This window comes from Lithobates pipiens, unplaced genomic scaffold (assembly GCF_037356315.1).
Source record: "Lithobates pipiens isolate NorthernLeopardFrog02 unplaced genomic scaffold, aLitPip1_a1.2 Scaffold_22, whole genome shotgun sequence".
Classification (NCBI taxonomy): Eukaryota; Metazoa; Chordata; class Amphibia; order Anura; family Ranidae; genus Lithobates; species Lithobates pipiens.
The window spans coordinates 125,307,635-125,323,667 of record NW_027507784.1 but is presented as its reverse complement, the minus strand read 5'-3'; the positions used below and the strand labels follow the sequence as shown (position 1 = coordinate 125,323,667).

At 45.0% G+C, this 16,033-nt stretch overlaps 1 protein-coding gene across 2 annotated transcripts in view; it reads left to right on the top strand.

Moving 5' to 3' along the window:
- TRPM8 (transient receptor potential cation channel subfamily M member 8) overlaps positions 1-16,033 on the top strand; it is a 211,109-nt gene that overhangs the window by 149,687 nt on the left and 45,389 nt on the right. For both annotated transcript variants that reach the window (XR_013261830.1, XM_077448223.1), the window contains exons 14-17: positions 368-497; positions 9,735-9,880; positions 11,479-11,591; positions 14,073-14,289. Coding sequence is in view for 1 of the 2 variants with exons in the window: in XM_077448223.1 (XP_077304349.1) it covers positions 368-497; positions 9,735-9,880; positions 11,479-11,591; positions 14,073-14,289 (606 nt within the window). In the remaining variant the exon portion in view is untranslated. The remainder of the gene's footprint in view (positions 1-367; positions 498-9,734; positions 9,881-11,478; positions 11,592-14,072; positions 14,290-16,033) is intronic.

Genomic DNA, 16,033 nt, shown 5'->3' with positions numbered 1-16,033 from the left:
CTTGGGGAACATCTGACCCATGAATGGTCCTGAAATATGTGGTCTACTGGATGCTTTACAGTAGCCCCATAATGGTTTTCCCCACCTATTTGCACCAATTGCAATTGAGTAAGCACACTTCTAGGGAATGTATCAGCGCAAATGGTCTAATTCTTGTAAACATTCATAAACCAGCTCTTCGGGCTAATCAAATATTACCTTTCAATTGTATAGTTATATAGTCCTAGAGTTGTGTTCTCTAAATCACATGAAAAGCTTTATATCACTATTCATCTACTAACACTGTTTAGTTTGAATCACCTTTAAAAATCTAAAATTTGTTATCTAAATCTAAATCTAAAATGTGTTACCGATTATTTTTCCCAAGACAAGGGGATGCACCTTGGCTGCTCTGGGTGCTAGCAAACTGCTTAAGAGTCTGGCTAAAGTAAAGAATGACATCAGTGCTGCAGGGGAATCAGAGGAAATTGCAAATGAATATGAAGCCAAAGCAGTAGGTAAGAGGTAATTTAAACTGTCATCTCTGATAAGTTAAAGTGGGCATTTGTGACCTGCCAGTTGCCGGTAGTGCTAGGGATAATTGGACTGTACCAAAGTTAACAAGAATGCATTTACCAAGAGTGCAAGAAGCATGGTAGAAGCATGGTGAGTTATTGTGTATTGTTTGATCATATTGATAGCTGTAAAAATTTAACATTTATCGCAACCTCATCAAAATCTATAAAGACCTCAACAATACCAAACTCATAGTAAATCAGGAGTAGATGATAGGTTGTATAAATGATAGCTTATTGTGTGGTTGGTATCCCCTAAACCATTGACTGCAAGTTCTGCTATTTGGGATCGATCCATACAAGCCTGTGGGGAGTTCTCCAACACAAGATAGGCATAGAAGCTGGAAGTGGATTTGACCCAGAACTGAAACCACTTGCAAAGTAAATTAGGACACAATCTACTTCTCTTCTCTGTTTTTCTTTGTTTAATAAAATTAAGGTTTTATTTAAAATCCAAATGAGATGTACATATTTTGATTTTACAATAAAGTGGATTACTGACCAACAAGATAGGTAAGAAGCTGGGCAGAACAATGACAGTGAATAGCCTATTCCAAAGCACTAAGGCCCTTTAAAATGGCCTGTGCCAGAGTCCAATGTTCTCAGCAGCCCATTTCAGTAACATTACCAATACACGCGGCATGTTCAGGTAGTTCCTTTTTACAAAGCGACACTATTAATGCACAAAATTAAAAAAATAATTGCCTCCATTTCATAGATAATAAGGGTGGAGGTAAATAAGACCTACTCTAAGCTGGTAAACTCAGAAAGGCAGAGTTCCTGTCCCTGTATGTAGTGTAGCAGAGTGACATATTTACCATCGTTACCCTCTCCCTGGTTGTTAAGGATGCTGTCAGCTTCACAGTTGACCACACCTGACAACTAGTGACACTGCAGTGGGTGGAGCCTGATGAGAAAGCTGAGACGCTAGTTCCCCATCAGGTACGCTCTCACCTTGTCATTGACAGCAGGCAGTAGGCAGATTCTATAGCTAATAGCAGGCTATCTATTGGCTAAGGATCCGCCTACTGCCTGCTGTCAATCACAAGGAAAGTGATCTGATGGGCAACTAGTACCTGTGATTCCCCATTAGGTGAATCCCCATTGGTATAAATTGCTGCTGTGCTGCTTGTGAGGTGCAGCAGCAGGGATGAAGCACAGTTGCACTAAAAGCAGAGAGCCCATTTGGACGTACTGGTCTCAGTGTGCCTCAACGCTCAGTGCATGCCCCGGATTAATGTACCTGTTTTCCCAAACTCACATTTGTTGTGTGTGGGTACATTGGAATTCTTAGACACTCATTATGAATTCCCCTGAATGTCTGTGTATAGTGTATTTTTTTAAATATTTGCCTGGGTTTTATCTGGATTCAGTCTCAAAAAATACTGGTAAAAGGACTTTTTGTTTTACACCTAAGGGCCTCAATTTGTATGACGGCATTGGTTTGGCTCTGGCCTTACTATTGATCTGGGCTGCAAATAATAATTTACAAATGTATTCTCTAAGTAAATAAAAGTTGGCTTGTTTGTATAACCACATAGAAGCTTGCATTTAATCATGGCTAATATACCTGAGGCCCCAAGGATCACTTTAGATCTGTGTATACAGTGTTCATAAGATTGCTCCCTCGCCAGATAAGTATTTATGTGTAATGGATTCAGATTAATATTTTATGCCAGTTGTTATGAATAAAATTACTTTATAGACTGAACACGTCAGAATAATCAGCTGCTTATATTTTAGTAATAACATTTATTATACCTAGCTCGGTTTCTATTTTTTAATATAGTGAATATATGAATTTGTAAAACTATAATGAAAATCAATTCAGGAGTTTGTTGAAGTGGACCTGTCAATAACATTTATAGTTTATATAAATACGATGTTAGTATATAGAACAAGAGAGAGCGCACGCCTACCCTAGTGTATTATTGTTTATTAAAAAGTTCAATGTGTAACATACGAAGATTGCACTAACTGACATCCAGTATTTAACAGCATGTACAGCTCCACAACAGCCTCCTCTCCTGCTCCGTGCTGAATGGTTGGCTCACTGGGACTTGCAGCATGAGATGGAATTCAGCATGCATAAGCCACCTATTAGCTCACACCACTCTCCGTTCTACACACTCGCACGGACCGGCCGGCGCTTGTGTGACATCACTCGAGATTAAGGGAAGGAGAGCGTAGTGATGTGACTGACACCTCTCGTATGTTTCATTCACAATGCCACGGACAACATGTTTCGGAGGCATGGCCTCCTTCTTCAGGTCCTGAAGACCTGAAGAAGGAGGCCACGCCTCTGAAACATGTTGTCTGCGGCATTGTGAATGAAACATACGAGAGCTGTCAGGCATATCACTGCTTTCTCCCTCCCTTAATCTCGAGTGACGTCGCACAAGCAATATTTTAATATTAATACAAAGATTATGCTCTGGACAAATTGGCATGGTCTTACATAGAGTTGATAAGCACAACAGTTGGGGAAGCTTTTGTAATTTCTGGACATGTATGAAATATTGCGAATGTCTTTAGCGCAACCCTTTAATTAAAAAAAATACAAATCAGACATATCTGCAATAAGAGAAACTGAAAACATACTTTTCTCACTGTCCACACAACCGAAACGCAGGTCCTTCAAGAGAAATCATGCACTGACGTCCTCTGGGAAACCGGCACTTTCTGGAGGAGTCATTCTCCATGGTCCCTCACAGCATCACCTTCAATTTCTTTCCACTGACCTCCACATCACTATTGTGATCTATAATGGCATGGAGGTTGGTGAGAGGAACCACTAGGTGCTGCCAGGTACAAACCAACACTCCTGGAAGCGTTGGTTTCCCAGGGGAAAACCTCTTACTTTATTTCTCTTGAATAGAGTGACGTTTTGGTGGCCAATGCAGTGGGAAAAATTCAGTCTCTTTTTATTTTCTTTGCAGATAAGCCTGTTTATTAAATCATAAAAAAAAAATTCTCAGAAAAAAGTTTTTTATTGAAAATCTCAGTTTACAAAACATGTCAAATTCCAGTTCCAACATCACAGTCTGTGTACAATAATTATTCACACATCAACATTACTTTCTAGAACAGCATGAATTCAGCTATCAGTTTGTTATTTATGTAGCCTTTGCTCCCCTGGGCCCACTGCTTTCATCCCGGACCATCCTCATGTGCTTGTATGTTGCTTTCTGTGCTCTAGCAGCCCAGTAATCTATATAAAATAAGATCCACTGGGGCTAGGCCCGGTGAGCTCAGCCAAGGTGACCACTGAGCCTCAAATTTGCCCGATCGTCCCCTATGTTGGAATATAAACATTTCCAGCCATAGGGTGTCACCCATCTGTCTTACCCATTCCCTAACCGGGGGGGGGGGGGGGGGGGGTTCCGATGCCTTCCACCTTTGGAGAATGAGCAGGCATGCCTGGAACAGTGCTCTTGCAAAGGGTGGTTTGAGGTTAGCCTCCAGGGGGAGGTCATCTAGGATGCCCAGGAGACATGGTTTGGGGTCGGTCGAGATAGAAACTGAAAAAGCATTAGTAATAGTGTTCAGGACCCCCGTCCAGTATAGATGTAGCCTGGGGCAGTGCCATAATATGTGGATCAGGTCCCCGTGATCTTTTGCGCATTTTGAGCACTCCGAGTCTGATCTTACCCCCATTCTGGCCAGCTTGGCAGGTGTGTAGTGGACCCTTAGTATAATGTATAATTGGGATAGTCGCTGTGCTACATTTAGGGAGGCCATTTGTACTGCCCGAAACGCCTCTTCCCACTACTCCCCCTCAAGGGCGCCCAAATCATTCTCCCACTTAGCTGTCATCTTCAGGGGGAACTCTGTCAGGAATATCCCGAATAGCATCAAATAGAAGTTAGAGATAAAGCCTTTAAGGCTGGTTACCTCCTCCATATAGTGAAATATGGGGGTCGGGGATAGAGTCCACAGAGCCACATTGGATTGAGCCCTGATTGCGTGTTGTAATTGAAGATAATAAAAATGCATCAACTGGGGGAGCCGAAATTTCTCCCTCAGATCGGAGAAGGTGCTCAGTTTTCCTACTATAAAAATATGGCGCAAGTGTGTGACTCCGTGCTTCCTCCACTTAGCAAATGATTTAATTTTTAATAACAGGGTCACTTTAATTCCCATTTGTTCCCATTTTTGGCTTAGATCAATTGAACTGACCACAGAAATACAAAGAAGAAAGAAGTGCATCAGAAGACTGGGCTTCAGGCATCACGTTTAACAGACTAAGGCCGCGTACACACGCGCGGACTGTTTGCCCAACCTTGTTCGTCAAACAGTTTGGGCAAACAGTCCGCTCAAAATTAGCATGAGCGGACTTGCCCACACACGAGCGGACTGTTTGACGAACAAGGTTGGGCAAACAGTTCGCTCAACTTTTGAAATGAACGGACTCGCCCACGTAAGGCGGAGACAAGTCCGCCCATTTCGAGCGCGTGTACAGGTAGGCGGGGCCCGCGAAGGAGACGTCGCGGGCTCCGCCGCCTGGAATGGGCTTAAAGGGGAACCCCAACGCCGAAAAAAATCGGCGTGGGGGTTCCCCCCAAGTCCACACCAGACCCTTGTCCGAGCACGCTACCCGGCCGGCCAGGAAAGGGGGGCGAGCGAGCGCGCCCCCCCTCCTGAGCCGTACCAGGCCGCGTGCCCTCAACATGGGGGGTGCCTTGGGGAAGGGGGGGCCGCGCGGCCCCCCCACCCCAAAGCACCTTGTCCCCATGTTGATGAGGACAAGGGCCTCTTCCCGACAACCCTGGCCGTTGGTTGTCGGGGTCTGCGGGCGGGGGGCTTATCGGAATCCGGGAGCCCCCTTTAAGAAGGGGGCCCCCGGATACCGGCCCCCCACCCTATGTGAATGAGTATGGGGTACAATGTACCCCTACCCATTCACCTGTGAAATAAAGTAAATAAAAACACAACACAGGGGAAAAAAATATTTTATTGCACAGCCGGGGGTCTTCCGTCTTCGGGGGTCTTCTCGCCGGACTCCTCCGCTATGTGTGTGTAGCTCTTTTGCCAGCGGAGGAGTCCGGCTTTCTTCCTCCCCGCCGCCGGCCTCTTCTCCCGACTTCGGGGGTCTTGTCCCCCTCTTCGGTTCTTCTGCCGGGCCACCGCGCCTGGTCCGGTGGCCCGGTCTTCTGTCGCCGTCTTCCGTTCTTCGGTCGCCGCCTTCGGTTCTTCTGCCGGGCCACCGCGCCTTCTTGTAGCTCTTTTACAGGCGGTGGCCCGGTCTTCTGTCGCCGCTGTCGCCGCTGGTGGCCCGGTCTTCCGTTCGTGTTCTTCTTCTTGTTCTTCTCCAGGAGATGTTGACACGTCGCTCCCTCCGGCCGGAATGCCAGAGCCGCCCAGCGCTGTCACTTTTATAGTGACAATGGGGCGGGGTCACATGGTATATGTCACATGGGTTGGTCACATGGTGACCCCGCCCCCTTACGATGTCATAGTCCCCATGTGACATCAACCCATGTGACCAACCCATGTGACATATACCATGTGACCCCGCCCCATTGTCACTATAAAAGTGACAGCGCAGGGCGGCTCTGGCATTCCGGCCGGAGGGAGCGACGTGTCAACATCTCCTGGAGAAGAACAACAAGAAGAAGAACACGAACGGAAGACCGGGCCACCAGCGGCGACAGCGGCGACAGAAGACCGGGCCACCGCCTGTAAAAGAGCTACAAGAAGGCGCGGTGGCCCGGCAGAAGAACCGAAGGCGGCGACCGAAGAACGGAAGACGGCGACAGAAGACCGGGCCACCGGACCAGGCGCGGTGGCCCGGCAGAAGAACCGAAGAGGGGGACAAGACCCCCGAAGTCGGGAGAAGAGGCCGGCGGCGGGGAGGAAGAAAGCCGGACTCCTCCGCTGGCAAAAGAGCTACACACACATAGCGGAGGAGTCCGGCGAGAAGACCCCCGAAGACGGAAGACCCCCGGCTGTGCAATAAAATATTTTTTTCCCCTGTGTTGTGTTTTTATTTACTTTATTTCACAGGTGAATGGGTAGGGGTACATTGTACCCCATACTCATTCACATAGGGTGGGGGGCCGGTATCCGGGGGCCCCCTTCTTAAAGGGGGCTCCCGGATTCCGATAAGCCCCCCGCCCGCAGACCCCGACAACCAACGGCCAGGGTTGTCGGGAAGAGGCCCTTGTCCTCATCAACATGGGGACAAGGTGCTTTGGGGTGGGGGGGCCGCGCGGCCCCCCCTTCCCCAAGGCACCCCCATGTTGAGGGCACGCGGCCTGGTACGGCTCAGGAGGGGGGGCGCGCTCGCTCGCCCCCCTTTCCTGGCCGGCCGGGTAGCGTGCTCGGACAAGGGTCTGGTGTGGACTTGGGGGGAACCCCCACGCCGATTTTTTTCGGCGTTGGGGTTCCCCTTTAAGCCCATTCCAGGCGGTGGAGCCCGCGACGTCTCCTTCGCGGGCCCCGCCTACCTGTACACGCGCTCGAAATGGGCGGACTTTCCGAGCGGGAACAGTCTGCTCATTTCGAAAGTACAGCGGACAGGCCCACACACGGGCGGACTGTTCGCTCAAACACAGTTTCAGCGGACAGTTTTTCGGAATTTCCGAAAGACTTTGTCCGTCCAACTGTCCGCTGAAACTGTCCGCTGAAAGCCCACACACGAGCGGACTGTCCGCCCAAACACTGTTCAGCGGACAAGGTTGGGCGAACAGTCCGCCCGTGTGTACGCGGCCTGATTCTAAAAGCCAGTTTGATAGTTAACATATTCAATTATTTAGCAAATGCAGCTCTACCATATTTTTGTCATTCACAAACACCATGCACCACAGCCATTTACTTGTGGCCTGTACTTTCCACCTCTCTAACATGGTCTGTCTATGTCCACTCATTTTTCATATGCTGATGTCAGCAAGTATGAAAAATACAATGAAGTGAAAGGTACATGTGGCAAGTCTTTGTTAAATAATAATAAGGTTAAACACCTTATTTATTAACATGTTGTCAACACATGTCCTATCCGATTGTGTTCAGATATAACTAAAAGCAAAACTTTTTTTTTATTTTGGATAGAGTGGAGAGGGATTACAACACCTGACAGTTTTTATTGCTGTCTGTCTCTCCCCTGTTCGGGAGATTCACCTTCTCTATTTGTCCTGCTTACCAGTATCATTGAAAGTGAAAGTAAAAGATCCCAAATTTTGGGTTGTCCCCAGAAAAAGAATAGAGGGAAAATCTTCCAATGGGGACTCTAGTACTAGGTCCCCAAAGATTTCCCTAAATTTGCACGGATTTCTTCCCACTTCCTGTTTTGCTATGGGACAGGACGTGAAGGTAAATCTCTGAAACGAGACACAGATGGTGACAAAAAAACTGAAAGGGGGTTATAACCCTCCCTTGCTCCAAGATGAAAAAAAAACGTTTGTCTATAGTTCTACTATAGTTCTACCGATTCAGTTTAAAATAGTAATGAAAGACAAAACATTTGTGTATAGATATTTAAAGATATTATCAATACTTTTTTCCCCCTTTTTTAGAAGTGATCACATTCCCTCTGTTCTCAGCTGCATAAGAGATGGGGGGAGGAAAAGCAGCAGTACACTGAGCCTCCCAGTGAAAGGCTGTGCAAGGGGGGCATGTCAGGACAAGTCTGATCATTGAAGGAGAGCAGGCTGAGCTCCCAGCACAGCTGGAGTACTGACCACGCTGTGTTCCACTGCTTAGTGTCAGTTTTTAATAGGAAAGCAGAGGGACTGGCAGAAATACCAGAGATTTCACGCAAAGGAAGCGATACAAAGAGAACAGGATACTTCCTCATACAAGTACATGATACAGCAGGCACATATCAGGAATATGAAATGTTGGGGTAACAAACACTGAAATAAACACAGATTTAGTAAGGCTTTTCAAAGCATATCTGTAATATGCAATGTTCCGTAACCTGGAGCAGCACCTCAGTTGTTGTGTTTAATTGGTTTAGAATAGTTAGAGCAATGAAAAATGCTCACACTGTGACCATGGGTCATTGTACTGTGAACATTGTTCTTTGTCTTTTTAAATAAAACCTAATACATGGAACAATATGCATGTTTGCAACAGAATTTCCTTGTAGCAGAAAATTGTATTGTGCTGTCATGGCCTAGCATGTTATTGCTAGTAAATATTCAGTGGGACAAGGTAATCTAGTGCCCAGGGAGAAGATGATGAACCCCCCCCCCCCCTCCAAAAAAAAAAATTCAAGCACTAATCTTTGCACTTAGCCCCTAAGCAAAAATCCCCTTTGCAAACCCAAATTCCCCCCCCCCCCCCAAAATAATGCCTCCTCTTGCAGTACAAAGCCCCCCTCCCAGCTCAACTCCTCTCTCCCTCCCTAAGTCCCCCCTCCTGGCACAGATCCCCTCTCCTAGCATGTATCCTCCCCACCCCCTCCCCAAATTTCCCACATAGCACAAATATCCCCCCCAGTTCTCCTCCCAGCACAAATCCACCCAATCATCCCTACTAGCTCAACCCCCCCCCCAACCCAAATCCCCCTCCTTAACAGAGGTACAAATCTCCTCTTCTGGATACATCTCCACTTATCACCCCCCCATTTCCCCTCCTAGCACAAATCCCCCCTCCCCCAAATCATCCTTACTAACTCATATCCACCTTTCAAACCACAAATCCCCCTCCGCTAGCACTTATTCTCCCCACAAATTTTTCCTGCTAGTATAAATCCCTGCAATCATGCCTGCCTGCCTACTAGCCCCAATCCCCCCCCCCCCATCCCTCTTACTACCTGAAATCCCCTCCCCTAATAAAAATACCCCCTCCAAATCACCCATTTTAGCACAACCTCCTTGCCCTTGTCCCGGCTCTGATACTTAATATGCATTTGCTCACCATACTGCTTTTCCTGTGATGAACAAGGTTGTGATTTGTGGATTTTGTATGCAGGGAGTAGACTGAATAGAGCATGAGTACCTGGCAACTTGGCCAAGAACCACTGGGAGAGAGCATGTTATTTTACTAATAAAAATACATATGTACTTCATTTTATAGCAGCCAAGAAGAGAGTGGCCTTTTAGCTTAGCTGGACTCATTTTTTATTATTTTCTTTGTGTTGACTTGCTACATATCTTATTACTGTGCTTGGTTATTAAATAAAGCCATTTGTGTGAAACATTTTTATACATATCCATAATCTTGTTAATGATCTAGAGCTATTCACAGAGTGCTACAGCAATGATGAGGATTTGGCAGAGATGCTGCTTGTGTATTCCTGTGAGGCCTGGGGAGAATGTAGTTGTCTTGAGATGGCTGTAGAAGCAAAAGACCAGCAGTTTATAGCACAGCCAGGAGTGCAGGTAAGAAGCAAGCATACTAATATATATATATATATATATATATATATATATATATATATATATATATATATATATATAGATATCTCTATATCAAAGTAAATGAAACAGCTTTTCATCCTGTCTGTCATTGATCATGTGCAGAAAACTGCCTAGCTTACTAAATTCCTATGGTTGCCAGAATCATAATTCTCTGAAAAGTCCTAAACAGAAATGAGCTCCTGATTTTACCATTGGCAACATTTTGTAATTTTTGTTTACTGAGCTGCTTTAAAATGTTCTTGAAATAACATAGTTACATAGTTAGTAAGGTTGAATAAAGACACCAGTCCAACCTAAGTGAGTGTCTACGATTGTCCTGTATCCCTGTACATTGCATTACATTGGACTATGCCTCCTGGGATACGTGGTAATCAGGAGGCACAGTGGGCAAAGTGCACGTCTTTCGCCTAGGCCAGGGGGGGGGGGGGGGGGTTTATTTAAAAAAAAAAACATATATAAAAGAAGTCTTTTAGCACAGCGGAGGGAAAGAGGGTGGAGAGGAGATAACACCAAATTGAGGGTGAAGATCAGTTTAAGAATTTTACTATTTTTCTCACAGCATTACCTTTGTCATGATTTACAGCCTATGTAAAAGCATATTTAGCACTACCCCCGTAGGGGTTGCAGGTGACAGGGTTCCCCACTGCTGCACAGCCAGGCAAATAACATTTTCAGCTTACATCAAGTCAGTGAACAGTCCTTGAGCTTTGGTTTTATGTTTTATTAGTGAATAATAACTTGGATAGGTAGGGGAATTATGGGATGCCCAACTTGAAAGTGGTCCCAGCTTTACCTCTGCAGAAAATGCTAGCCCACCTGGCTGCCTCTTCCACCAGCCCACCTGGCTGCTTCTTCACCAGTCTACTTGACTGACACTATGGAGCTCTCCCAGGGCAAGGCTTATAGAAGACTTAAGCATACTGCTGTCTTTAAAGGAGACCTGCTACATGTGGCAGTCTCTCCCCTTGTCCCTGCACCATGTTGATGTACTCACACTGTCCTTCCTGCTCCAGCTGCCTCTCAGGAAAGCCTCCTTCCAACTTCACCTGTGGAAGGATCCTTCCATGCCAGCCACCTGCCAAGGTAGAGCCCCTCCCCGGCAGGGGTCCCTCGGGGGCCACCAACACTCTCCTTCAGCACTGCATCTCCATCTAACATTCGACTCCTCTCCCAGCATGCTTCATTCCTATTTAAGGGCTCACTTAATCCCCTGCCAGGCCCACCTCCTGAGGATTGGCTATGGGCTCCTAAATAGGCTGAACAGCCCCTTCTAGCCTCTGCCCTCTAGTGTCTAGAATGTTCTCCAACTTTCTTGAACCAGGGGGAGGCACCAGAGAGCTGTCTGTATGAGTCATGCTGCCCTGAACTCTAATATGGCTGACCCAGTTACAGACCCAATGGTTAAATATGCGTCAGGATATGGTTTAACTACTCTAACAACAGTAGCACACTAGAGGGTGCTTCATTTTCTTAACAGTTTCCTTCCTCAACTTTCCTTTTTCCCAAACTACATCAGGCTTTCCCTTCCAGATAATTTTCTATTTTTAATTCTACCACAGAACTTTCTTTCCAAGCAATGGTATGGGGATATTTCCAGAGATACCAAGAACTGGAAGATTCTTTTGTCTCTGTTGCTGTTTCCTCTTATCAGCTGTGGCTTTATATCATTCAGGTAATTATCTTTAAAATCATCACCAGTCAATAGATTTGAATCAAGTTGGGGAGGAATTAGAACAACTGTCGGGCTTTAAATCTTTTCCTACATTCATATTGAGTAAATTTCCCTTCACATCCTGTTCACTTTGTGACCCATCAGCTGGGGAGGGAGTGAAGTGAAATCTTTCTAATGGGGTCACAGAAAGCAGTGTGATTGTTTGTCATTGCTATTTGTGTCCCTGTTTTGGAGATTTCCCCATCCCTTTCAATTCTGTCTGACTCCCATCAAATAGGATGTGAGGGAAATCCCTCCAAGGGGGACACTGATGTCAATAAAAACCTAAATCTTCCACACTCAAGCTGCTTCAGAATTACTTTACACTAGAACATAGAATTAAGGGTAACTAAGGGCTAGTGTACACAGACATTTGAAATGTGTTTGTTTTGTGTTCATCATACAGTGCAATTGTCATGCATCTACAATACCTGCATTTACCATGCATTTGGCATACATTCACATTGAGTTTTATTGTAAACTATACTCAACTCTATTCTATCGGTACAGTGTCCACAAGCTCACTCACCAAGGTAAATATCTTCACCTGGACTTGTTCCAGGTACACGATTTTTGGTCATCTAGATTGGCCATTTTGGGATGGTATAAGTCCCATGCATGTACACGGGAGTTCATTATTGCTGAAGCCAGGATTGTACACTAAGCTGCACATGTGCAGGTTAGTGTACATTTTTAAAAAGATTGTGAACAGACCAGTAGGAACCTTTTATTGCAGAAGAGACATAGGGGTTTATTTGCTATAGGCAAATAGGCTGTTCACTTAGCAAGGGAATTTTATTCTAGTTAATGAATGAGATGAAGCTCTGCTAACTTCTAGCATCCAATCATGTGCAACCAAAAATACTCTTTTTCTTTTATTTTCCTTGCACATGATTGGGTATGCTTTGCAAAGTGAATTTTCATCTCATTATCTAAGCCAGCCCTTTTCAGCCAGGGTGCCATCAGGCTTCTTCAGGGGTTCCTTGGCAAAATAGAGAAAAATTGCTTAAATTTTATATATAAGCCAGTGGGTGGCCTTTTAGTTATACAAAGCCATGGGATATCATTGTGCACTATTACAACCTTCTAGCCGCTGGCATCCGAACAACCATTTTTGGATGTCTGGCGCCAGCACAGCATCCTTGTTTGCTCCTCTCCATTAGCCCCAGAAACACATTGGCTGAATACGGGAAAAGAGAAACACTAGAATACTAGTCAGTACCAGTTTACAAAGATGCATTTGCTTAGAAAGAATAAATCACCTCTAACACTGGGTGACCTATGTGTGTGGATGCTGCTGTGATATGTAAAACTATTAGTATAGCTTTTTAAATTTTATAATAGTGTGCCTCGAGATTGTGCAGAATTTTGAAGTGTTCCGTGACTGGAAAAAGGTTGAGAAACACTGCACTAATGCCGCGTACACACGACCGGACTGGGTCCAACGATCTTCCCAACGGACTTTCGGTGGAGTTCCGACTGACTTTCCAAATAAACGGACTTGGCCACACACAATCACACAAAAGTCTGACAGATTCGACCGTGATGATGTACAACCAGACTAGAATAAGGATGTTCATAGCCAGTAGCCAATAGCTGACCTAGCATCGATTTTCACCCGTCGGACTAGCATATAGACAAGCTGATTTCTCCATAGGAACTGGGCCCAGTGGAGTTCCGGCGGAAAAATTTGAAACATGTTCTATTTCTAAATTCCGTCAGATTTTTGGACAGCAAAAGTCCGATGGAGCCCACACAAGATCGAGTTGTCCTACGGATTCGTTCCGTCAAACCTTTGCTGTCGAAAAGTCCGGTCGTGTGTACGCGGCATTAGCTAAGGAAAAAATCCCTTGCAAAGTAAGGAGCTTATTTGAATTTTAGTAAATCAACCCATAGTATGTCTGTTCAGCAATAAATTGTCTGCTTGATAACTCGCATTAAAGGGTAACTTCACTTTTCACTGGGGAAAAAAATAGCAAAAAAATAAAAAATAAATAGTAATATAGAATATACAATTGTGATATTGTAATTTAAAATTATTAAAAAGGACCTTTCTTTTTCAATCTGTGGCTCTGTCATTTTCTGTAAAGTGCAATGCAATATGGCTTCCTGGAGGTGTTCTGTACACAGAATGTGTACAGAATGCCCCCCAGAAACATAATTTCCTGCTTGTGTGATTGGCTCACTGATTTTCTCAAAAGCCTGCATGAAGATACAAATCAGATTTTTGGCATACCCTGCAACACAGGCAAACACAGTGATTTCTTCAGAATAACAAAAGGTAGGAATCTGCACATAAAGTTTGTTAAAATCCTTGTAATGTACATAAATCACCCAGAGGGGAATTTTTTTTTTTCTCAACAAAAGTGGAGTTACTCTTTAAATACATTCTATAGAGGAACAACAGTATGGTGTATTTATCTTATGTTTGGGTTCTTGCAGGAAAAAAGCAACTGATCCAAAAAGGCCCATCTTATTGAATTACTTGGCTTTCTTCACCTCACCTTTTGTGGTCTTCTCCTGGACAGTCATTTTCTACATTGGGTTTCTACTTCTTTTTGCTTATGTCCTTCTTATGGATTTTCAGATATACCCTACAGGACTTGAGATTTCTGTCTATGTACTGGTTTTCATCTTACTATGTGATGAGATCAGGCAGGTATGATGGCAACTGGTATGAAACAAAAACTGATCATGCATAATGTGGCCCAACACTTGCTCTTCTTGGTTGTGGTTGGCTGATGTGCAACAGATTTAGTTACAAGCATAGCATTAAACTATCACGTGGTCCTCATATGACCACATTTTTAAATCTATTCTATTTCATATCTGAGCGGGAGCTGTTGACTGTTAGTCCGTTCATGTGTGGCCAAGTCCGTTCGTTCGGAAGTCCATCGGAACTCCGCTGAAAAGTCAGTCGGGAAGACCGGCGGACCTAGTCTCCTGGAAAGTCCGGTTGTGTGTACGCGGCATTAGGTTGTCCACAATAAAAGGCCACTCTAAAATGTGCAGTTTTACCACACAGCACAATGCCACAGATCTCACAAGTTTTGAACAAGCGTGCAGTTGGCATGCTGACTGCAGAAATGTCCACCAGAGCTGTTGCCCTTGAATTGAATGTTCATTTCTCTACCACAAGCCATCTCCAAAGGCGTTTCAGAGAATTTGGCAGTACATCCAACTGGCCTCACAATGGCAGACAAAGTGTAACCACACCAGCCCAGGACCTCCACATCCAGCATCTTCACATCCAAGATCGTCTGAGACCAGCCACCTGGACAGCTGCTGCAACAATCAGTTTGCATAATCAAAGAATTTCTGCACAAACTATCAGAAACCATCTCAGGGAAGCTCATCTGCATGCTCGTTGTCTTCATTGGGGTCTCGACCTGACTGCAGTTCATCGTCATAACCAACTTGACATGCTCACATTCAAGGGCGCCTGGCACTTTGGAGAGGTGTTCTCTTCATGGATGAATCCCAGTTTTCACTGTACAGGGCAGATGGCAGACAGAGTGTATGACGTTGTGTGGGTGAGCGGTTTGTAGGCCACAATCAACAAACTTATCAACTCTATGCGAAGGTGATGTGCTGCATACAGTAATACTGCACATTTTAGAGTGGCTTTTTATTGTGGCCAGCCTAAGGCACACCTGTGCAATAATCATGCTGTCTAATCAGCATCTTGATATGCCACACCTGTGGGGTGGATGGATTATCTCTGCAATGGAGAAGTGCTCACTAACACAGATTCATGCCGCATACACACGACTGTTTTTTCCCCTCAGAATAAACTCTGGCGGTTTTTCCCACGGCGTTCCGCTGAAACGGACTTGCCTACACACGATCAGACCAAAGTTTGATAGTTTAGAACGCGGTGACGTACAACACGTACGATGGTACTAGAAAAAGGAAGTTCAATAGCCAGCAGCCAATAGCTGCCCTTGAGTCGTTTTTGGTCCGTCGGAACGGCATACAGACAAATGGTTTTCCTTATAGAAATTGATTCCGCTCTATTGCTAGGTCCCTCAGAATTTTCGAAAAAAAAAAAGTCAGCCGAAGCCCACACACGATCAGAATATCCGGTTAAATGATTCCATCTGGCTTTTTCTGCCGGAAAGTCTGGCCATGTGTACATGGCATTAGACAGATTTGTGAACAATATTTGAGAGAAATAAGCCTTTTGTGTACATAGAAAGTGTTGTAGATCTTTGAGTTCAGCTCATGATAAATAGGGGCAAACGCAAAAGTGTTGCATTTATAATTTTGCTCAGTGTATACCGTATATACTCGAGTATAAGCCGAGATTTTCAGCCTCTTTTTTGAGGCTGAAAGTGCCCCCCTCGGCTTATACTCGAGTCATCGCTGTCTGCCCGCTCGATCAGCGTGTCGAGCAGACAGAC